Source organism: Tachypleus tridentatus, chromosome 5 (assembly GCF_004210375.1).
Source record: "Tachypleus tridentatus isolate NWPU-2018 chromosome 5, ASM421037v1, whole genome shotgun sequence".
Taxonomy (NCBI): domain Eukaryota; kingdom Metazoa; phylum Arthropoda; class Merostomata; order Xiphosura; family Limulidae; genus Tachypleus; species Tachypleus tridentatus.
The window spans coordinates 23,089,644-23,115,323 of record NC_134829.1 but is presented as its reverse complement, the minus strand read 5'-3'; the positions used below and the strand labels follow the sequence as shown (position 1 = coordinate 23,115,323).

Genomic DNA, 25,680 nt, shown 5'->3' with positions numbered 1-25,680 from the left:
TATTACACTACTAAATCAGGGACGGCCAGCATAGATAGTCCTTGAGTAACACTGCGTGAAATTCAAAACAAACCTTCAAACCTTGATTTGTACTGCCTTCTATATTTGCAGTTTTTGCTCTCTGCTAGTTTTGAAGCTTCTAACTTAACAACATGTGTTTGCATGTGGTATAGTTGCATTATAGCAGGCAAATGAGCATATAACAGATCTCCACCAATAGGAGTGAAATTCATCTTCGTAGTGCAGTTTATTCCTTTTACTGTAGAGCATAACCTTCACTTCTTGATTTGGCATTTGTGTGTGTGTGGTGTAATGAAATATTTCTTTTTCTTTTAAAAACTTTTCAGACTTACATGTTTTTCTATAGAAGTATCTACAAAGACATTGTTTCGAAAAAATGTCACCTGATGACTTGATAAAATGACTCCTATAGTGGGTATTCCTCTTGTTTGGGGTCTTACCTCTTACATGAACTTGGGTCATTGGTACCATGACATGCTGTCTCTTAATTCATCTATTAGAACTTTTTTATTTTTTTTGGATGGTTCACAGACATTTCTTCGTGAAATGTGTACCATGCAACCTTTTGAAGGCCTATGATGCTCACTGAGAAAATAGGGTGTTTCACAAGACTGCTCAAGGGTTTCTTGCTGTATATTGCTTCATAAATAAAGTATTTTCCAGACCATACCAACTGATGGCCTATTATGCATAAAGCAGTGTTGGGATTGCTAGTTGAATAAACCAGGACTGGCCTGTATTTAAAAATAGGAATTTTGTGGTTATCCATTACAAGCTTAAGGTGTTTTGTTCCTCAGATTCCTCACTGCATTATTTCTCTATTTTATTCAATAGATTAAAGGAGCCCTTGCCACTTATCAGTTCTGAGCTTCTGGGGAAGTAGACCACAGAGGCTTCTTTCAGAGTGTGACCACTTCCATTCAGTTGAAGGTAGGGAGATGGTGTTATGTTATTGTAGATGATGAGTGCTCTCCTTCTACTTAAGACTATAAGATAAATGCTCAGTCTTCCTGAGTTTAGACTGGACAAATCTAGTGCATACAGTCCACCCATCTGGCTGGTTTTCCTCTATCATACTGCCACCTAGAAGTCTTTTTCTCATGTGGCCTAGTGTTGGATTGGAATAGGACCAGACAACTAGCCAGTGTGAGTCCTCACACATTTAGTTGGTAGGGAATCTCCTATTATCACAGACTGGATGAAAATTTCCAGACACCATCTGATTTTGAACTGAAATTGGCTTTCCTTGTTTTAATTTCCCTTCCTATTATTGTCAAGATGTCAGGTTCACAGGTGGCTGGGTATACTGGATCTGCACACACATGTCATGACTAGGTTGCCAGAATGGATGTTGCTATTTTTCCTTCTACTTTCTGGTTTTGAAATGAAGATAGTTGGGACCCTCCTTCTATTGTGTTCTGGGAGACACATACTTGGTGCTGCTTGGTTTGAAGTTGATACTGCAAATAGGGTCTTTTGTAGTCTAGCCACTCTGTGTCACCTGACTTGTTCATTTACTGTGTGGATTTGTATCTTTTTTACTTGAAGTAGTGACAAAAATCTTTAGAGTGAGTGAAGAGTATATCCTGATACATATGTGACATGGTATTCCTAAAGTGTGACCCTATATTTTATGGTGTCACACACTATTAGTTCTCTTTGGATACCTTCTGAAGAGTGATCATCTGGGTAACTTTTGCACCATTCCTTCCACCTCTTTAATGTAGGATTCTAGCTATGATATTAGTAGAGATAAGGTGTCATATCAGAAGATAACATTTTCCAACACTGAAAATGCTTTCCGATAGACACTTGCATCTTTTATGGTGCATCTCTTTTTTTTGCCTAATCTTGAAATGATGATTGTTCTCTTCAGTACAGAGAGAGTCAGCTGCACCAGGATGGTGTGTCACACTCCTATTGGTGGAAGGTTGTCACATGCTTATTTGTGTGCTACATCACATGTAATCACATGATATTACATGGGAGCCTGTAGGCTAGTAATGAGCAAAAATTGATCATATAAAGGGCAGTATAAATCAAGGAAAGCTGTTATGTGGCAGGAGGTAAGTATCTCTCAGAAATACCTTTTCAGTGTTGGAAAATGTTAACTTTAGAACTTGTTCATTAAACTGTTTGATATGGTGTTTTTGTGTTAATCAACTTGATTTTATATGATTTGAAGTATCCCTACATACTGCTATTTCTATCCTGCTGTAAAACTGTTGCCAGCATCTAAAGTTTAGACCTAAACTGAAGCTGTCTTATAGTAGATGCAGAATGCAGGGAATATTTCAAAATTTGAAACAAAAAGTAATATGGATAGTCTTGGAAACAATTTTACCAACTTTATGAAAGTTCAATCAATTCATTCAACTACAAATAGAATATTCATCATTTTATAATCAAATTTTAACATTCAAATGTTCATTTCAGTACTGGTAAGGAGACATTTATTGTGGTGAATAGAGAGTAGGAAATAATGTTTAAATAATTTTTATACTGAAAAACAAAATGGAGTAAGAGAACATTTTTGAATAAAGTTGTTTAAGTTGTGTTATTAAAAATACCACACTATCAAACAGATTTCAAAAATGTATTTAACTCATTGTGATTAAGCATTAATTTTTAGTTTTCAACATGATTGGTTTTTTAAAACACACAATCAAAAATCTGTATTCTGAAACCATCTGTTATCTCACATGGAAATGATGCTTTCAGTGTATTGAATGTAACTGCATTGTCCTCATGAGTTTCATCTGTTTTTGATACTGATGATAGTTACAAAATAAAGGTTTTAAGTTGTGTATTTTAAACCATAAATCAAGTATTTTAATCAGCAAAGCTAAATTTGTTTTAAAATCAGTATCTTGTTTTTTAAAAAAATTACTTTACATTCACAAATGTTTGTTTTTGTTTCTATATAAAACATTGTTGTGAATAATACCTTGAAAACACAAGCAGTTATGTCATTATGTTAATATTTTCCTATTTGTTTACTACATTTAGTTAAAGAACTAGTGAAAGTACTATTTTCGTATGAGGCACAGAATGAAGATGAACTGACTATACAAGAAGGGGACATCATCACTATTGTAACAAAGGATGTAGAAGATAAAGGTTGGTGGAAAGGGGAACTAAATGGAAAAATTGGAGTTTTCCCAGACAATTTTGTGGAAGTACTCAAAGCAGATGAGGTACAGATACTTTAAAAAATTATATTTATTTTCAAATAAATTTTTTAACATGTTTTGTAAAGAACAACCCCATTCTTGTAGTTGGTAAATGAACTTAAAAATAAACCACAGTTTGTCTTGTATTTATAGAACATGTAAAAGAAGAAATCTGAAAGTGGAGTGTTTAATTAAGCAGTATCAAGATAAATTAGATCATGTAATGTGTGATTCATCCACTACTGTTATGTTTATTCAAGAAAAAAAAAACCTACAATGTAGTTTTGTTCAATTTGTATTCTACTAACTTTGTATTAAAGACTCATCAATTATGTGTGGTAGAATATCTCCTTTGTGGTTTAAGTTGTGTGTTTTTATTTCTAATGCCTTTCGTTTACAATTTAGGCTCAATCAAGAAAGCCAGAGCGACCAGAAAAGCCTGCTGTTGCTGTTTTAGCTACAAATGTACATTCAACTACTCAGACAAATGCTCCATCATGTATAGTGGACAGTCCAATAACAGAGAAAGTAACCAAGAAGGGTACAGCAAGCTCCAAAATCTCTCCTCCTGCTATACCAAAGAAAGGTGTGATTTTTTTTTCTTCTTCTATGCATCCTGAACATAATTCACTTTCAAATCTGATGATGTGTGGAATTATTTCTGTTGTTGCTTTACTGATGTGTTATGGTAAAAATATTCCTCTGAATATGTGTCCATATGGTAGGAGAAGAATTTTTGGGTCATGGGAAAGGAGAAAAGGGCAAAAATTGGGAAGGAAAAGAAAAATAGCAAAAATGAAACTTTATTGAGGCCATGTGACTATGATGCTCTTGTTAAACAGTCAGACATATTTAAAAATTAAGATAAATTCATGGAGGCTTTTATTGAGGGTACAGAAAAAATTTAAGATTTTTTGAGAACTGCAGGTAGACATTGTGGTAGAGCTCTGGATTTTGAAGATGATGAGCCAGGTTCAAATCTAAGTAATACCACAAATTTTTACCTGTACCTTAAGCTGTGGTTGGTGTGGTAGGGTGTATCTCAGAAAGGCTGGTATGGGTATTAACACTTTTACTCATAAGGAGAGAACAACATTTTGACCTTCCTAGGTTATCTTCAGGTTAACACTCTCTCTTTCTTAACCTGAAGATGACCTAGAAAGGTCAAAACACTGTTCTCTCCTTATCAGTAAAATTGTTAATACCCAACCAGCCATTCTGAGATACATTTTTAATTCAAGTGGGTTTCTCATTATCAAGAAGGTGTGGTAGGGTGTTGCTGACTGATCTGCCTTGTCATTAGTAATTCAAAATTAGAAGCAGTGGTAGACATCCTTTATAACGTTGCCTTATTTTTTATATTTTTTAAATGAATATTTAACCCTATTGTGTTTCTGTGTTTCTATTGATTCATTAAAGTGTTTTGTTGTTGTTTCTGCTCACTCTTATAAATATTCATATTGAATATCTTCACACTAAGGAAAACATTTTATAAAATCTTATCAAAATTGGAAGTCACAGATATTGTGTTAAAAAACCACTTCAAATGTTTCAAACACTGAAAGTTCCCTTATATGCAATAAGAAGAATGTTGAAAATTTCAAACAGTTTATACAGGCTAAAATTAATCTTGATTTTTTTGTATATTTCCATACATTTGAAAACAAACCATATTATTTTTTGGAAAATAATATTGGTTCACTTGTTCTTCTAAGACTCTTTACAGCCTGACAGAATGTTATTTTAATTCTTTGGACCTTTACACGTCAGTGGAAAAATTAATTGAACTGTTGACACTCTGCAAATGGTAGAGATAGAGAAAAATGTATTTTTTTATTGTGTTATGGGGCTCGTTTCTTTTGATGATCAAAGCCATAGCAAATATTTTGTGCTATTTTTCTTTTTGCTTTCATGGAATATTTTAGACTACAAAGAATCTTAACCATCAAAATTATAATTCTGATATACAGTATGTTATCTATTCTCACAAAACAATTCTTGATTACTTCTGCCCTCTGTTGGTGCATATTTTCAATGCTTCTTACTAGCCTTCCACTTTCTGCTTTTGCATATCCACATGCAGATGATTGTGCAATAGCTATCCCCCAATTCCTATTGTAACCAAGTGCCCTTCTTACGTATGTACTCATTCATTATTTCTCAGTAAGCAGTTCTTTCCAGATGTGTTGGTTGTTGCTTGCATATTTCTCAACATTTGCCTTTGTACTACAAACTTAGTTTTCTTTACTATTTGCTTAATTTTTTTTAATTGTATAAGGTTGCTTTTTTTCAACTATTATTTTTTTAGGGGCATTTTGGCTAATGTATTGTGGATTGGATCCCACTCTGTGGCAAGTGGTGTCTGACCAGGTGTACTGTTTTTTTGAAAATCTGTACTTCACTTTCTATCCTGTGACTATGCTTGATGGCCAGTTACATTATAACTATTCCTACCGTGGACCTGATGCATAATTCCAGATGCTGCCAGGTTTTGGTTGAAGCACTTTTCCTTGTCACAAATATATATAATTGAAATATTTCTCTCAGGATGTATATTCCTATTGAGTACAGTGTTGGTTGGAGATGGTCTAACTAAGAAAGTCTTCATATGTGAACAGGCTAGTAACCCTTTTCCAAACTGGATGACAAATTCCCACTATCACCAGGTTTTTGACTGAAGATGCACCCCAGGTTTGCAGTCCTTCCTACCATCTGCTGGTTTCCAGTTTCCATGGGATCTTTGATTGGTTATAGATTGACACAACATGTTTTCCTACAGGAAGTACCATATCCATTGTTGCCAGGTATTGGATCAGAAATGTCATTCCCCAAGGGCTCTCCACCTTCCTACAGTCCACTGGATATCAATTCCTGCATGATTTGGTGTTGATTGTGTTGCAAATGGATACAAGTGGAGATGGATTTTGGTACAAAAGCTTGTCTTACCTACCAGTTTCCATGTTGAGGTGAAGAGGTAGATGATCTTCTACCTATTGAAGATCTGATGTATCATTCCAGATACCACCTGGTGTTGGATGAAGTTGAACTCTCACTACAGCCTGTTTTGCCCTAGTCACTAATCGCTCAAGAGTTCCATTGATTGGTCATATATATTCTGGGATTTTATAATGCTTTTCCACCTTTTATGTTTACAACACAGTCATAAAAAGTTGAGTATACCTGGGACAGATGTGATGTGGTCTCCTGCTGAGGTGTGATGATTTTTCTTTTGATTCCAGACCTTTTGCTTACTTCTAAGAATCATGAATTTTTGTTAGAATATCTGACTTTGTTTTACATTTGTTCCTCAACATACTGTCTGCAACCTGTTGCTTAAAATACTTGTGAGGTTATCAGGAAGAAGGGCACCATATGGTGAACCTAAATGTTGTAATACATTATTATTTTTAATGAAAAATTAGTTAATTACAAAGGTTATTGATTAATTTAAGACTGTTAATATCTAAAATAATATTGTATAATAACCAGGAAATGCCTTCTGGTTTTGCAAAGATAAAAAAGTGAAATACATAAAAGTGGGTTGTCACAAAATAAGTATAACATTATATTCCCCTTAACAATTCTCATCTCAATTAATTTGAGATTGGCTGGTAATCTTATAAGCCAAGAACTTCTACATCCACTTTATCAGCCCAGACAGCATCCATACAGGAGGAGCATGTTTGACGACATGGATTTGAACTCCTAGCTTTAAGATTGTAAGTCAAGTGCCCTAACCACCAGGTCATGCCAGGTTCAGAGGGAATATAATATAAATGTGTTTTAAGAGTTACGTTGTGAGGGATCCACAAAATACAAACAAAAAACAACAACAACTATCCAAGTAAAATTAAGTCTTAGTAGTCCCTTACTTCTACTGTACGCTTACCCTTTCATTAAAATCCATTCTTTATTGCTGTACTTCATCCAGATGTTTCTCTTAAATGTTTCATATATTGTCATTTTTCATCTGTACCTTCCTGTGTTGTCATTTCTCATCTGTACCTTCCTGTGTTGTCATACTTCATCTGTACCTTTCTGTGTTGTCATTCTCATCTGTACCTTCCTGTGTTGTCATACTTCATCTCTACCTTCCTGTGTTGTCATACTTCTTCTCTACTTTCTTCCTTGTGTTGTCATCCTGTTGTCATCTCATATCTACCTTCCTGTGTTTGTTTTTCTCATCTGTACCTTCCTGTGTTGTCATACTTCATCTGTACCTTCCTGTGTTGTCATACTTTTCATCTGTCTTGCATTGCTTTCTATGTTTTCATACTTCATCTTTGTTGCCCTTTCTATGTTGTTGTCATATTTCATCTGCTCCTATTGTTCGTCTTCCTCTGCTTTCCTGTTTGTCATATTCTTCATCTCTGCCTTGTATTTCCTGTATTATCATCTACCATTCTTTTATACTTCTTCTCTGCTATTTCTTGTACTATTCATCTTACCTCTTGATTTATCTAACTTCCTGTATTGTACTTTATCTCTTCCTTCCTGTATTGTCATACTTCTTCTCTGCCTTCCTGTATTAGCTTTTCTTTTCTTTCTTGTTGATCGTTCTTCTTCTCTGCCTTCCTGTATTGTCATACTTCTTCTCTGCCTTCCTGTATTGTCGTAGCTCATCTCTACTTTCCTGTATTGTCGTAGTTCATCTCTACCTTCCTGTATGGTTGTAGTTTATCTCTACCTTCCTGTATGGTTGTAGTTTATTTCTACCTTCCTGTATGGTTGTAGTTCCTCTCTTCCTTCCTTTATTGTCATACTTCTTCTATTATTCTCTTCTCTTCCTGTATTGTCGTAGTTCATCTCTACCTTCCTGTATGGTTGTAGTTCATCTCTACCTTCCTGTATGGTTGTAGTTTATTTCTACCTTCCTGTATGGTTGTAGTTCATCTCTTCCTTCCTTTATTGTCATACTTCTTCTCTGCCTTCCTGTATTGTCGTAGTTCATCTCTACCTTTCTGTATGGTTGTAGTTCATCTCTGCCTTCCTGTATTGTCATACTTCTTCTCTACCTTTCTGTATGGTTGTAGCTCATCTCTGCCTTCCTGTATTGTCATACTTCTTCTCTGTCTTCCTATATTGTCATACTTCTTTTCTGTCTTCCTGTATTGTCATAGTTCATCTTCACTTTCTTCTTAAATTATTTTCTTAATGTCCTATTTCATCTTTACATTTCTATAAATGTCTTCCTTTATTGCTCTATTTTATTCCTGCTTTTACATTAAATCTTTCCTGCATTTATTCTTTTTTTTTCTGACTGTTGATGGGATGGCTTTTTGAATGAAAGTATTAATACAAGAGGTCATCATTACAAAGAATATTAAAAATCTTTGACAAATTGAAATGCTAATATTTATCCTCAGTTTTATAAAAGTAATTTTATGGGTGATAAAATTTGAATTTTTGAAATGATTTTAGTTTTTTTAGTGGTAGCTGAGTATGTGCATCTTTATTTGATACAAAACACAGAGTTGTTCATGTAGTTATTTATAGTTCATTAAATAGGTAGCCATGTTTTAAGAAATACATGTAAATAAAATAAACTGTAGCACATTTTCTAGAAAGAGGGATTTCTTGTGCACCAGATAAAGAAATGTTGAGTTCAGATCAGGTTAGATGTGACTTAGTGATTAATATGCCAGATTGTGGATATGAGGATTCCATGGCTTACTGCAAAATATCCTCTATATACATTAGGGCCATGGGTGCCTAATAAGATGACTGTTAAATAACACTATTTGATTAGATTACCCCAATATTTGTTAATGAGTGAAATTGATTACGTGCCTTCCCTTTTGTTTGAAAACAGTTAGAAAACAAGAAAATAAACACTTTCTCTATCAGTACAATAAAACCTTCACTGAAAAGGTATTCTGGATTAGAAGTGAATAACCTATGGCAACCATTTGTTAAAGCCACAAGAAGCTATTCCACCAATCAGAACTAAGGATAAACAACCAATCACAACAAGTCCTCTACAATTTACCAGGATGAAAGACCCACAACAGCTTACTTATATTGAAAATTCCCCTACCAGTCTAATCTGAAACTCAAATCTAATTTATACCATCTTCTTCCAATATAAGTTTAATTTTTCTGTTATGTCAACTTAATGTAATGTCTTAAAAGTTAAAACTCAGTTGTGTTTCACTAAATGATTCACTTCAGCAGGGCATGCTGCTCACATCTCTGACAGTGGTAACCTTCACAACTGGACTTCACTAACACACTAAATAAACACACATGCATTTTCCTACATGCTCCTGTCTTTCCATGCCTTAAGCTTTAATGAAGACAAGTTCATCTTAACTCATCCTTTTATGCAATGCAATCTTCTCAGCTTTTCTCAGATGCTACAGTGGCAGTATAGTTAAATATAACTGTACCAATGTGAAGTAGCACTTGATCTTTAAATCTTGGTTCTTTACATGTCTATAAAATACCTTAACATTATTATAACTAGTGGTATATATCATACCTGTCATGGTGTTTTTAAAATAATCACTATCCAATATAATTACAATCTTAAAATTGCATGTGGGGTAAGGAGAAACAACACTTTCTGAGAACCCTGGTTATCTCTCAATCTACTTCAGGGCTTGTTAGATATAAAACCTAAATTAACTGCCATACCTGTTATGTTACGTAGTTACATTATATACACACACTGCTCTGAAGATAGAAGACGTTTGAAATGTAGTCACTACACTTTTTTTTTTTTCTATAAAAGGCAGTTGCCACCTATTCCAGTGTGATTGGCCTTTATGTAGCTATTTTGAGAATATCTGAAACAAACAATCAGTCATTCAAGTTAAATTATAGTAATGCAGATTAGCAAGTTAATCTTAGCATTTATTGCTGCAAGTACATTTAGAAGTGAAATGTAGTGAACTAGTACCAATGTAAAAATTAATAAAAGGCTTTTAAACCACTTAGTTGAATTATATATACTTAAACAATGTCAAATCAAGTAACAATTTCTCTTTGCTGAGAGAAAATTAACATTTTCTCTTTGCTGTGTAATTTGCTGTTCATTTTCTTTTTTCCTCTCAGAAGACAAGCCAGCTCCACCACTACCAGGTAAGAAACCATTACTTCAATCCAAGAAAAAGCCTCAAAGATCTTCAGTCTCTCCAGTCAAACCTTCAACATTATTGACACCACAAACTTCTTCCATTCTGATGTCGTCAGCTTCTACAGCTTCGATTCCAGGAACAAGTAAGCTTCCTTCACCATCTGTTGCTTCTCCTTCAGGTTCTACACCCATTGTATCACCAGTTACAACAGAACGTTTAACTGATGACATGAAGGTTAGGTGCCAGCAACAGAAACCAGAAGGTATTGTTGAGTGTACAGATTATGTTGTCTGTACACAGAAGTATGTGTTTGTATAGGGTATGCTCAGCTCAATAAAATCTTAGAAAGTCATGGAGTTTTGTAAACAAATTGTTCATTGCAGGAAATCCTGGAAATTCGATTTTTTTTATTTGGATGTTCTAATATTTTTTTTTTTCTGGAAGGCGCTATTTCAAGCTAGTGCTCTTTCTCAGATTGTAATTAAAGATATACATATATAAATCTGGGCAATTTCTCATAAAGTAGGATAGTGAGAACTTGCATATTATGAAGCATGGTATTAATATTACTTTGTCCCTCTATGTTTTTACTTTTTTCTTTTAGATATGAAATGAATAAACTTCTTTAAAAAATTTACTCATTATTTTTCAATGTAATCGTCACATTTTATGATAACTGATGCACATGATGATGTTCTTGTCAACAAATAAATTTCTTCAGGATAATAATTATTTTAAACATTGTTTTAATGTGTTTATCATAAAAGAAAGCTTACAGGCTGAAAACCATTTTGAAATATAAAAGTTTTATTCACCCACAAGATTAACACTTTGAAAAGTTTTGTGCTAGGTGGAAATATAAGCAGTAAAATGAGAAAACATTTGAAAATAATTGAATGCAATTATGTGGGAAAATCTTGGATGTACAAACACTGTTAATGTGTTTAACAATATGATTGCAAATCTTTGCTTAGTTGATGTGTTGTGATGTATGTTCAATAGCCAAGTTAGGTAGAAGTTGACTTGCTGTCTTGTTGGCATATTGAAATAACATTTGTCTCTGGTTAAATGCTAAAGGTGTTTGTAGTTTGGGCCAGACCACAGTGTTTGTAAGGAAGATACAAGGCTTTTCTCAAATTCAGTTTAATAACAAATGATAAAAGCCTTGCATCTTCCTTACAAACACTGTGGTCTGGCCCAAACTAAACTGAATTTGAGAAAAGTTGGAATATGTTTTTAGGGAGTTATAATTCATTAAGAATTAATTAATTATTTGTTCAGTAGCATGCAACCATTTAGAATTTTTTCCAGTGGCCTATTTTTTGTTGCATGAATAAAAATTTTGTGATAGTTCAGTTGTTACTGTACTAGTGTTTCTAGAATGTTTAGCCTAGCTGTTACTGTATTTTTTAAAAATATAATAAAACATTAGTTACTTTAATCTGATGGAGTTATGTTCTAATAAAATCAGTAAATTTGGTCTTTAGAAATGACAATTTAGTCCTGGAATTTTTTTACCCCCATTTAGTCTGTGTTCACCATGCATACATTTACAAGGTGGGCCTAAAGTGACTTGAACAGTTGGTTAATAAGTGTTTGAAATTGTGCTGAAATTAATTTATTTTGCATCCTCATGGAGTAATCGTAGGGGCTGTAATCAGGATGAAGATAAGTATGTCAATAAATAAAGCTTAACCTCATTGGTTTGTTTTCTGTCAGCATTCAAGTATCATGTCATATTGCACATGTGTAAAAGGAGTGGGGCGGGTAAGATCATATCCTTTAAATTTCACCATATTTATGATTACAACATATTTAAAATGTGTAAAAACAGTCTTGGATACCACATTAAAATATGTAAAAACAGTCTCAGATACCATTAAAATGCACCATTTTCAGTGAGAATTATAAAATATTGCCAGTCACTTCTGTCTTATTCCAAAAGTAGTACCCCTTTATAGATTTCTGCTTTCAACCGTGCACTATCCAAAGCCATTTATTTACCAATATCGCACAGTAGCTTACAGAGATTTCCTTAAGTTATTAGGTTTTTCAGCACTTTGCGTTTATGGAGGTGATTATCTAGTTACATAGCAACTGTGAGGACATGACGATTTTCATGACGACATGAGAGTTTAAAATAATAAACATATTGCAGAAAAAATATAAACAAAAATGTTATCAGTATTGCAATTGGTCTCAAATACTGCCAGGGTTCCTTTTACATAACAAACAAGTGATAAACAGCTGCTTGTCCTGGTCAGATCTTTACACAGAATAGTGTAAACACAAAGTTACTTCATAGTGAATAGTATTAAACAAGGTGGTGGTTTGAGGGTGAAGAACATTAAATTGTACAGATAGAATTTTTACTGTTTTAAATAGAAGATACTTTGGAGGTGTAGTTTTAACATACCCTAGAAATAATCATGGGCCACTGGATAGTATGCTAAGCTTGGGTCTGAGGCTTCATAGTTTACATTCTGTTACCCCCAGATGACAAAAAAAAGTTATTTGAGGTCATGAATTTTTTATTACTGTGTTGGTCAAACTACATGATGTAATAAGGGTCACTCAAAAGCTGGTTATTGGTTGTGTTGATGATTAGCTGCCTTTCCTTTAATCTCTCATTTCAAAATTAGGGACAATTAGCACAAATAGTCTTCATGTAGCTTTGACTGAAATTCATCAAACAAAAATGTATTCTAGGTTTAGATTTTAGTTTATTTTAGTGCATATGTGAGTCCTTAAATCTTGTGCAATTTTTTGCATTATACAGAAATCTTTTGTGTAGGGTAGACTATAAAAAACTGTAGCCCCGTGTTTAAACATTCATAAGAAAAATGGATGATATGGAAAATTCAGTGTATAAATTGATGTTTTGTTGTTATAATAATTAAAAACCTAATTTTGTTGGTAAAGTAATAAACAAAATGGGCATTTTATGTGTATTAGTTTTAGTATTGTTACTGTATATACAAAAATACATTAAAAAGTTTTTCAAACCGTATAGATTGTTTTTTATAGTAAAATAGTGGGGTATTGATACAGTCAGTCCACTCAAGTGAATATAAAATGGATGAAGTTGTGTAAAACAAATTAATATAAGCATATTGCTTTAGTACAAAAATTCATAATAGTTAATATGATGTGAAACAGTGTTTGATGGTTAGAAGCACATTCTTTGGTGAAACCTGAACTTATCTAATTACTGTACACTGTACAGCTTGCAGAATGGTAGTAAGTAATGATGTTATTTATTTACAATAAATAAAACTTATAAGCATATATATAAACAGTGACATATCTTTCCATTTTTATACAAATGTTATGTATTGTTGTACGGCAGATTGAATTTTATTTTGGACAGATAAGTCAGCATTTGATAGTGTTGAAGTTTTTCCTGACAAACTCACTCACCTAACAGCTAGCAGAGCTAAAGCACCCAATCGTAGACCTCCGTCCCAGTTTCTTGGTAGAGAAACGGTAAGTTCTTGTAGGAAATATTTTTTGTTATTGTCTTTGAGTTTATGATTTATTTAACATCAGAATAACTTGTTATACTTTAAAATACTATTAGAAAATTACAAACTGGTAAATGAACAGTTAGGCAGAAAAAATGTAAAACATAATCCAAACTAATACAGAATTGAGTTTCTGTCGTCTGTACTGCAAAATGTAAAACATAATCCAAACTAATACAGAATTGAGTTTCTGTTGTCTGTACTGCAAAATTTAAAACATAATCCAAACTAATACAGAATTGAGTTTCTGTTGTCTGTACTGCAAAATTTAAAACATAATCCAAACTAATACAGAATTGAGTTTCTGTCGTCTGTACTGCAAAATGTAAAACATAATCCAAACTAATACAGAATTGAGTTTCTGTTGTCTGTACTGCAAAATGTAAAACATAATCCAAACTAATACAGAATTGAGTTTCTGTCGTCTGTACTGCAAAATGTAAAACATAATCCAAACTAATACAGAATTGAGTTTCTGTTGTCTGTACTGCAAAATGTAAAACATAATCCAAACTAATACAGAATTGAGTTTCTGTTGTCTGTACTGCAAAATTTAAAACATAATCCAAACTAATACAGAATTGAGTTTCTGTCGTCTGTACTGCAAAATGTAAAACATAATCCAAACTAATACAGAATTGAGTTTCTGTTGTCTGTACTGCAAAATTTAAAACATAATCCAAACTAATACAGAATTGAGTTTCTGTCGTCTGTACTGCAAAATGTAAAACATAATCCAAACTAATACAGAATTGAGTTTCTGTTGTCTGTACTGCAAAATGTAAAACATAATCCAAACTAATACAGAATTGAGTTTCTGTTGTCTGTACTGCAAAATTTAAAACATAATCCAAACTAATACAGAATTGAGTTTCTGTCGTCTGTACTGCAAAATGTAAAACATAATCCAAACTAATACAGAATTGAGTTTCTGTTGTCTGTACTGCAAAATTTAAAACATAATCCAAACTAATACAGAATTGAGTTTCTGTCGTCTGTACTGCAAAATGTAAAACATAATCCAAACTAATACAGAATTGAGTTTCTGTTGTCTGTACTGCTTACAGTTAAAACATAATCCAAACTAATACAGAATTGAGTTTCTGTCGTCTGTACTGCTTACAGTTAAAAATATATATTTCTTATACCTTGCTATGGCCATTTAATAGAGAAAGTAACATCATTTTTAATAGCTGTGATGGTTCTGGGATTTCTATATCTTTATCCTACCTTTGTATTTTTTCAGTACAAGAACCATATAGGTGTTTGTACCACATGCATTATTCAGTTGATTGTTCTCCTCCATATTTCTTCTCTGTATGCCCATATTTTTAAAATTAATCATTTCTTTACAGGGAAAAGAAAATGGAGATCTTTTGGGTTCAGAACAGCCACCTTGGTTATGTGAACTCCTCAAATCTCAGTCAAAACGTGCTAGTCAGTGTTATGCTGAAACTAAAGACATTAAGGTAAGCTTTATTATTGTCTAGCACATTATGAAGTAGTTTTTCATTAAAGTATTGGTAATATTTTACTGTATTTTTTAATTGCTGTAATAATTGGATCCAATCTGTAGTCTCGTAACTTTTATCCCATTTTTCCATTGAACACATTTTACTGTTTTGTTTTTGACGATGGTCAGTGTTTGAGTGAAACTGTTTTTGTTCATCATTTGATACATTTTCACCTGAAGAATTTTAAAACATGGTATTTAAAAAGACTAGTGGTTTCCATTTTTTGTTGTATATTAATTGTTTTCTTAGAAATATCTATTTCTTATTAGTTTGTTTATTTTTGTTTCTGATCAACAAACCTTTTCAAAGTTGTTTGTAGCTCAACAAACTAGTTTGTATTTTGGGGTTTTATTTTTTCTCGTAAATATAACAAGACAAGGATTTTTTATTTAAATGCAGAAAGCTGAGAAACATTAATAAAGTGACGTGCCTAAAATTTGTCACAAAAGCAACGTAAGCTTCAATTTTTTTCGCCTTCCACTTAATATCTGCATTTTATATTAAAAATTGGAAGGATGTAAAAAGAAGTATGACACTTTTTTTCTTCTTTTATCTCCAATAAATCTTTGCTCAAGAGATATTTTGTTCAATAACAACTTTAGAACTATTATACTGTGGATGTATAACTGGTATTCAAAAGTCTTGTCTTTCATCATGTGGCTTAACTGAAGAGTTCTAGTATTTAACAAAAAGCCTCTTGTCCATGACTTGTGACAGATCTGAAATGTTACTTTTACATGCCTCTGATTTTGAATTCAGAATAAAAAAACTAAAGAGGAATAAGGAAAAAAAGAAAATGGCAGTTTACATGATTTTATCACAAGTTTTAAGGCAAGGGTTTAATTTCCATGTTTCATACATTAGGTTTTATAGAACATTTCATGTTGGAATAATGCTTGGTATAGTGGGTAAACTTGATGTTTTTATCTTTATTTCTGCAAATAAATCACGAAGTTTTTAAGGACTTTTGCAGCACCTTTGTGTTTCTTATTTGAATGTCAGAAGAAAGCTTTATAAAATTAGTATCTGGAGACAATTTTTAATACATGTATAAATATATTTTCATCAGCATCAGTGGAATGTTTATAATGTGTCTAAAGTAAACCATAAATATATTACTGTATTTTGTCATTCTGGAGGAAGTCTTTTTAGTTAACAATAATCTAATTAAAAAAACACTGGTAGGCTCATGCTTAATACATGATCTTATCACATAAACGGAACATGTTGACAGTGATACCCCTGAAGCTTCATAGAGATAATAGAAATATACTCTCACTCTTATAATTCTCATTGTTTTGCCCAAGATGTAAAGAAACCTGGATTTTTTTTGTTACTCACTTGAAAATGTGCATTTTTGTTTGGTTATTGGATAAGTTCTGAAAGTAAACTCAATATAAGGATGAGTTCTGTAACCAAACTCAACAGGATGTTGAGTGGTTGTAACTCTTGTAAGTTCAACACAAGGATGAGGTATTATGAGTTCTTTAACCAAACTCAACAGGATGTTGAGTGGTTGTAACTCTTGTAAGTTCAACACAAGGATGAGTTATTATGAGTTCTTTAACCAAACTCTACATGAGGATAATTGGTTGCAAGTTATGTAAACAAACTCAACACAAGAATGTTGTAGTAATGGGTTTTATTTTATAACCAAACTCATCATTAGAATGAGTAGTCATGAGTTATGTAATCAAATTCAACATAAGTACGAATAGTTATGAGTTCTATAGACAAACTCAACATGAGAATGAGTTATTGTTCATGAAAGGCTGTAGCCTAATGTTTTTTATTTAATTTCTTATGATATTTTTAACACTAGAGCAAAAAGTATTCTCATTACAAATGTGTAACTCCAATGTATTTTTTTATATGGGGCTTGTTAGTAATATAATGAGGCTGGTATAAAATCAAGATTTCTCAATACATCATTATAACAAATATTTGATAAAAAATGTATTAATAATTAAATTTGTATTTTATATCTTCTATACAAAAATCTACATAATTTTACTCCATATAAATTTAAAATTACTTGCTTATTTTTACTTTTCTACAATCATCCAAAAAGATTTTGGTGATACACACATTTACTGTTTGAAAAAGAATTATTAGTACATTGAGGTGTAAAAACAATTGCCAATTGTTTTTGTTGTACACCTATAATCAGTCTAATTGTTGGTATGGAAAATGTGAAAAAATGTGATTTTCTGTTTTTATAGTGTTAATATTATAGTTTTAACTCTTTAGAGAAATAGTTGTTACTTTCTAATTCAGTGAATTTGGTATTGTTTTGAATGAGCAAATGTTACATCTAATGAATTTTTATATGACATTCTACTAAATGTTCTTTAAATTACAGGAAACATCTCCTAACAAAGAAGCAAAGACTGGGATATTACCAGCTAAAGTTAACAGTTCAAAATTTTCTCTGATTTCCACTAAAGATGAAGGTAAGTTTCAAGTTCAATTTGTTTTTAGTTTGTTTTAGAAATTTTATTAACTGGTATTTGTTGAATAAGACTTCTTACGGAAGTTACAGCTTGTTATTTACTTGATTCTAATTTTTATTGTATTAATGAGTTATAGGAAGTAGAACAGGAGTCTATTCCTTGTTTGAGAATTATTTTTGTTCCTCTGTATGTTTAACAGATAATAAGTCTAAAATCAAGCCAGTTCCAAGTCCGACATTGTCCATCAGTGCTCAGTCTTCTCCTTCCACTCACTGCCCATCGTCTTTTAACCTTGATGTGGTGACCTTACAGCAAGAAGTTGACAACTTAAAGAAAGAGATGAATTTGCTAAAAAGCACAAGTGTCAACAAGGGAGATTATAATGATCTTCAGAAACAAGTAAGAACAACCTTAGCATAATATCTTATATGAGAATAAATACTTTGTAGTTACAAATGTACCTAAGTAACAAAACAAACTTTCAGAAACAGTTAAGAGGATGTGAACTGATATTGAATTAAGTTTTCCAGTTTATTTGTTTGTCAATCTTTTGTCTGGTAAGTCAGAAAGCAGAGATATAACAAAAAGCCTTATCTGTGATGCTAGCCTTTATCAAAAACTGTAGGTAAATTAGGTTATAAAATGGTTTTATTGCACTTCAGTTATAATGATTGTTTTGTGTGTGTTTTTGACATAACACTTTACTGAGCTGAAGAACATAAAACTAAATAGTGGAGTTACATATTGTGTCAAGGGAAGAAGGTATTGTCAGGTAATGGTAAAGTAGTTAATGTTGAGTGATGATTACTGTGCCATGTAAGTAACTTAAGATTAAGTAATGGTAAAGTAGTTAATGTTGAGTGATGATTACTGTGCCATGTAAGTAACTTAAGATTAAGTAATGGTAAAGTAGTTAATGTTGAGTGATGATTACTGTGCCATGTAAGTAACTTAAGATTAAGTAATGGTAAAGTAATTAATGTTGAGTGATGATTACTGTGCCATGTAAGTAACTTAAGATTAAGTAATGGTAAAGTAATTAATGTTGAGTGATGATTACTGTGCCATGTAAGTAACTTAAGATTAAGTAATGGGACACATCAGATAATGAAACTAACATTTTATTGCCAGGTTAAACAACTTGAAGATTCAGTAGAAATGCAGAGAAAGCACTACAGTAAATTTGTTGTGGACCTCATGAAGGAAGTTGATGAGGAGAAGAAACTTCGTATGGCATTACAAGTGGAACTTGACAGAATAAAGAAACTAACGTCTACTGTTTGAAAACTAGACAAAACAGAATAAAATGTGGCTTAATTGTATCATTTCAGGAAGCAAAGTTGCCTTATCCAAACCATCCATGGTGATGGAAATTATTTTTCATTTGGTCTGAAAGTCGTGATAGTCTGAGATTTTCCAAGAAATCAGACTAAGATATTGATTATTATGTGGTGAGAAAAAAAAACTGAAGTTACAGAAGAATATATGGCAATCAATGAAGTATATTTATTTTTCTTAGCTTTAGAAAGAATTTCAAGTTTTTAAAGCTTTAACTGGGTTAAGTGAGATAACACATAAATTCTGTGAATGGATGGATGTAAGTACAATCTAGTTAATTAGTATCACTTTCCAGCTGAAACAGAAACTGTTGCTGTATTTTCAACATTTTTCTGTGTTGCATGTTGTGTATGGTTTACTGCTGGTCTGAGGCAAGAAACAGTTTTATCTATGTGATATGATCATATAAGCATGTAATTTGTAAAGATAATACCCTGCTATTATTTTAAGTTATACTATTATATTCTCTGTCTGCTAAACTTCTCTGTTATAGACTCACTTTTGATTTTTAGACACAGAATACTGAGAACAAACTGAAAATGTGTTGTTGAAAGAATGAATTGAACACACTAATGGGAAATTATTAAATGATAACCCTTTACTGGATAAAAAATAATAAATTTTTATGTGACATTATAATCTAAGAAAGTATTTCGTGTAAGAAAGATTGTACCTATAGAGTTTTGTCCGGGCAACATTGTAACTCTAATATAGTTCTTCATCCAGGTAGCATTGTAACTCTAGGTCTCTATCAGAAAATATTTCCAGCAATAAACTCTCAACATTGTAACCTTCATACGGATAACATGTAACTCTGATATAGAGCTTCATCCAAGTAACATTGTAAGTTTAAGTCTCTATCAGAAACTATTTCCAGCAGTAAACTCAACAAAATCATAACATTTAATAAGGAGGTATTTTAAAAACAGCTGTTATCAAACACAAATAAAGATGCAAATAGTGAAATTTTAGGAGTAGCTGTTATCAAAAATAGTTATAAACAGAGAAATTACCAAGGTATTTGTTATCAAACATAAATAGGTGTATAGACAAAGAAATTCTGAAAAAAGCTGTTGTCAAAGATGGATAAAGACATATGAAAAAATAATTTTAAAAGCAACTGTTACCAAAGTTATAGATAAAGAAGTTTTTAAGACAAATGTTATCAAAGATAAATAATGGTAAAGTAGAGAAGTCTTAGAAGCATCTGTATTCAAATTAATGTATTTAAAACATCTCCAAGGAGACTAAAATAGTACTTCTTGATTATAAATACATAGTTTTGTACCAGTTTGTACTTTAAATGCATTATTGATTAATGAATACTTTTTTTGCATTGGTGTTTTAGTATACAAGAGCTTTATCTAATTAAGAAATTATTAATGATGTGGAAAGATATAATTCTAGTAGCAATATGGTAGTTTATATTTTAGAATCATGAAAGGTGGTTAGTGGCTTTATATTAAGGGCCAAGTATCTTACGTATAATGCTGTTGTCACTGTTAATGTAATTTGTGTACAAAACTACTGTATTTTTGATAACAGTAAGTCATATGCTGAAGTAAGTGTTCTTATAGCAATCAAAGATCAATGGCCAGGCTTTCTGAATTACTGACTTAAATCCCAAAGTTGTAGCTATTTATTAAGGTTTACTTCCTATAGAATGTTGCTGAAATAATAGCTTATTCATGGAAACTGGTGCACCAGTAAAGATACATAGTATTACGTATGTTGAATATGAGCCGTACTGTGAGAAAATTTTGTACCTTTTATGATTTACTAATGCTTAAAAAGAAGACAGGATATTATCTAGATGGATAAGTAAGTTCATCATTGATTCATATGTACTCAGTCTCTCAACTCATTTTGAAATAATTAGATTTAACTAGATATCAACCAGGGCTGACTTCGAGGTTGTTAATGTTAAATTTCACGTTTTTACTGTTCTTATAGTGATCTTTATAATGAGGTACTAGAGGTATTATAGTCTCGACCAGTAGTACCTTTTGCATCATAGTGTTACCACGTTGCTAAACCTTACTTTTATTTACAGTTTTAACAGGAGTTAAAAACAACAGCAAAAAATCAGGCATATTTTATTCCATTAGTGTAAAGAAATAAAAGCAACACTTTTTTTTTTATATGACAAAAATATGTTGTGAAAATATGTAAATTACTAGCACCATTTAATACACTGGAGTCATTATTGTTGCTTTGAAATCTAGAAAGTTTTCAGATAAATTCATTCCTCTCTTCTTGGAGTTCATATTGCCAAGTTTTCTCCATTTATTTTAACATTTGTGTTTGTTTTACCTCACATGTGCTGTTAAGTAGTTGTATTTGTAATACAGAATGACCTTAGATATCAGTATGGAAATTGTATTTTGAAGTAATCATATTTTATGATGACTAACTATTCCACTGCCATTGATGGTCAAGCATATTTTTGATTTGTTACAGTTCATCAAGAAGCATTAGTAATATGTCTGGTAGTAAATATCACATTCAGTGTAATTACCTAGTGCAAGTTAGTTCAGTAATAGTTTATGTCTAGTAACTACAGTGTTATGTGAGGATACGCCTCTTTAAGTTAATATAATAGGGGCTTCTGTGTTATTAATAAATGTTAGATTTTTCAGATATGAGTATGAATTTGAATTAAACAATGGGGAGAAAAGATGACATAATAAACATATTTTTAATCTGTCAACTACAAAATTGTATTTAATAAGCTAAGTGAGAGTAATGGCTGTAATAAGTTTTTCAAATATATTATTCCCGGAAAGTTTATTGATAACTTCTAGTATTTAAGTATAAAAACAAAGACATTTATATGTCTTGTGAGATCCTATAGCAGATAAAAAATAAAAATAAATGCATATACTACTAGAAATGGAGTTGAAAGCAACACTTACAAACTTAATAAATTTGTCTAGCATTTTAAAATAACATATATACTGTAATGCATACACATTAACAAGTTAGTAAAGTTGTTATTGTGCTTTATTCTATAAAACATTTAAATTTTTCTAATGGCCTAGCTTGGAGACAATATTAATATTTTAAAAAAAATATATATATATAGGTATAACTAACTGAACTAGCATGCTTTTTTCTTTACTTCAGTTGAAATTACTATTTTATTATGCCTTGTTTTGTGTCTTTATATTTTATATACAGATTAGCTGGTATCATTCCATTGTGTGTGTTAAATTGTTATTTTTTAGTGTATATATTGAGGAATAATCAATTGATGTTTTTAGTGGTTTATAAAAAGTATCTTGCGAAAGCCAAATATGCACTAAGAGAATATAATATTCATGATATATAACAAGCACAAAAATGATAAAATGGTCTTTCAGTTTGACATCTCATGGGCCAGTGATTTAATGTTTTAATTAATGTACAGGTACAACTTATTGCAAACTAAAGTATTTCACAGCTCCATGCAGCTTCCATAACAAACCAAAGTATTTCACAGCTCCATGCAGCTTCCATAACAAACCAAAGTATTTCACAGCTCCATGCAGCTTCCATAACAAACCAAAGTATTTCACAGCTCCATGTAGCTTCCATAACAAACCAAAGTATTTCACAGCTCCATGCAGCTTCCATAACAAACCAAAGTATTTCACAGCTCCATGTAGCTTCCATAACAAACCAAAGTATTTCACAGCTCCATAACAAACTAAAGTATTTCACAGCTCCATGCAGCTTCCATAACAAACCAAAGTATTTCACAGCTCCATGTAGCTTCCATAACAAACTAAAGTATTTCACAGCTCCATGTAGCTTATGCAGTAAACTAAAATATTTCACAGCTCCACATAGCTCATACAGCAAATTAAAGTATCACATAGCTCTGCATATCTCCAACAGCAAACTGTCTCTTACAGCTAAATATAATTCCTACAGCAAACTAAAGTATCTTACAGCTCAATACAGTTTCCACAACAAACTAAAGTATCTTACAGCTCAATACAGTTTCTACAGCAAACTAAAGTATCTTACAGCTCAATACAGTTTCTACAGCAAACTAAAGTATCTTACAACTCCTACACTAAACTAAAATATTTTGGTTTCATGTTGCTCCAACAGCAAAGTAAAGTGTTTCAAAACTCCATATAGCTTCCATAACAAACTAAAATATCTAACAGCTTCGTATAACTTCTATAACAAAGTATCTAACAGCTCCATAACAAAATATGGTATCTACCAGCTTGATGTTGCTCCTACAACAAACTGAAATATCTCGGAGTTCTGTGTTGCTCCTATACCAAACTAAAGTACCTTTCAGCTCCATGTACTTCTTATATCAAATTGAAGTACATTAAAGTTGAACATAATACCTGTAATGAAGTGTTTTAGAACTTCCTATAATTGCTACAACAAACTGAACATGCTTGAGCTGTATACCTCTTACAGTAATTTTAAATATGTTACAGGTTTAGTTGTGTCTAACTCTGCCAGCCAGTCCTCAGTGAGTTATAAAGACATAACATTGGCTTACTTTTAATAAGTGTTAAATGTGTGTGAAAAGTTTTTTTTGTAGGACATCTCTTTGGGGGTGCTTGGTTCATTTTAAAGTGATTGTTTTTGTTAATATAATCTGCAGGTGTGTGTAGTAAGTTAATTCAGTATTAGATCTCTATGATACAGGCAGTGCTTAGATTCATTGAAATAACTATGTGACAAATTTGATTAAAAATAACATTTCTAGGATTAATGCACTGCTGATCTCAGTGATGTGATTTTATAGTACAGTATTTTCCATTGTATGGTACATTCTCATGCACAAGAACTTTTTCTATCTCCTACAGTTCCTGTCTGGCATTGAAGGTTTTTGGTTTTATGTTTATTTTTTTGCCAGACTTATTGTTTGTTGTGTTGCAGTTCTGATTTCTTAACTGAGCTTAACTTAGTAACAAAGGTGAGACTTTTAGGTCTTCTTTGGAGGAATGGTCTTTTATTAAAATTTGTCATTTGTGTAACATAATCTGTCAATTTGTTTTTGACAAAAAGCACTGCAAAGTTCAGAAAATGACAAATATTGACTTTTTCATAATGTTCTTTCTAGAATTTTGGAGAACTGAGAAATCAGAAGAAATATTAATAATATTATGGCAAGAAAACTGCTTTATTGCACCTTTATGGAAAGAACATGAATTGACAGAGTTCTGTGGTAAAAAAAGTGGTCAAAAGTTTTTCATTTCACGTAATAACTTGAAACTAAAATTTATTAAAACTAAAAAGTATGTTAATTTGTTCTATATTAGCCTTAGAACATGCTTCATTATTTTTGTGATACTTTTATAATAAAAAAAACAAACTAATATGCCTTTTAACTAGAAGTTACTAGTTAATTTATTTTTTTGGCCGGTATAACAAATTTGTGGAAAGGTTTTACTTGAAGTATGATATTTAAATGTTTGTTGACAAGTTAAAAATTTTGAACCTTTACGGCTAAGAGAAGTAAGAACTTAATTAACACCAGTTTCTTCAATGTAAACTGTTTTGTAAATGAAGATCCTTTTTCCTTTTCATTGACATATAAATCATATCTCTTCTGTTCCTCATATGCTTAGGTTATTTTCTTTAAAACTTGTATTTTGTTGTGTTCTTTGCTGTCTGTTGTATTTCAGGTAATTTTTTGTATAATAGAATACCAATATTATCTTGCCCTTCATTATGTAAAATTAGATTTAGAGGTATATATTCTCATTTTTCAATTTACCTGCATCATTCATTCCATTCACATGGTAAGATGTAATTCTATATAAGTGTGTTAAAAAAAGACTGAAAGCAGATAACTGTTTTTTTGGGTTTTTTTGTATAATAGGGAAAAGTTTTATTAACTTTGTTGTGTTTAAGTAATACAAGTGATTTTGTAATGTGGTTTGATGTTTCAAGTTGAAATTCTTTAAAGGAATGACTTAAATGTAATGTTTTTTGTTTGTATGTTTTTTCCAGGCATTAGCTGGGTTTATGTGCCATTCCAATTTAGAAGCTATTTTATTTACAAACAGTATTGAAGATAAAGCAAGCATTAGTTGTATTTAGAGATAAAATGAAGTATTTATAGATGGACTGGTTACTAGTGTAATAGGATAAAAAAAAATTGAAATAAATATGTTCATTCATACATCTGTTTGTTATGAACCCTTAAGTATCAGAGTTTTAACATCATTTGAGATGCTGATATGCATCTTCCTGTTGTAAACATTTCAGGTATCATTCCTGTAAAATATTCAGTTTCAGTAACCAGTCAAATATATTTCGTACAGTATTCAAGTGTGAAATTACTGGTACCATAATTATAACATAATTACAGGGTTCATTAACTTCAACCCTAATAATTACAATAATTAATTTTGTTGTTTCAGATGAAATATTATGCCCATTTTGAAAGTATAATTTTGTGATATGAGTTCAAATAAAGATATCTATTATAAGCATGTTTTTGGTCTGTTTCATTTAATATGTAACTTTATATTCATGTGTGTTAAATAAAAAAATCCAATTTTGAATTAGAACTTGAGCTTTATTAAGGATGGAAACTTAAGATGGATTCAGAAGGA

General features: G+C 31.6%; 1 protein-coding gene across 5 annotated transcripts in view; it reads left to right on the top strand.

The window, feature by feature from the left end:
• The window catches only part of LOC143250706 (SH3 domain-containing kinase-binding protein 1-like), a 47,953-nt gene extending 22,396 nt beyond the window's left edge, over positions 1-25,557 (top strand). For 3 of the 5 annotated variants that reach the window (XM_076501613.1, XM_076501610.1, XM_076501612.1), the window contains exons 6-13: positions 3,031-3,218; positions 3,600-3,780; positions 10,251-10,535; positions 13,644-13,759; positions 15,153-15,266; positions 17,674-17,764; positions 17,964-18,163; positions 18,896-25,557. In XM_076501613.1, coding sequence (XP_076357728.1) covers positions 3,031-3,218; positions 3,600-3,780; positions 10,251-10,535; positions 13,644-13,759; positions 15,153-15,266; positions 17,674-17,764; positions 17,964-18,163; positions 18,896-19,048 — 1,328 coding nt within the window. In that variant the 3' untranslated portion in view covers positions 19,049-25,557. The remainder of the gene's footprint in view (positions 1-3,030; positions 3,219-3,599; positions 3,781-10,250; positions 10,536-13,643; positions 13,760-15,152; positions 15,267-17,673; positions 17,765-17,963; positions 18,164-18,895) is intronic. The other 2 variants (XM_076501614.1, XM_076501615.1) reach the window with 2 other exon arrangements.
• Positions 25,558-25,680: the final 123 nt, after the last annotated feature.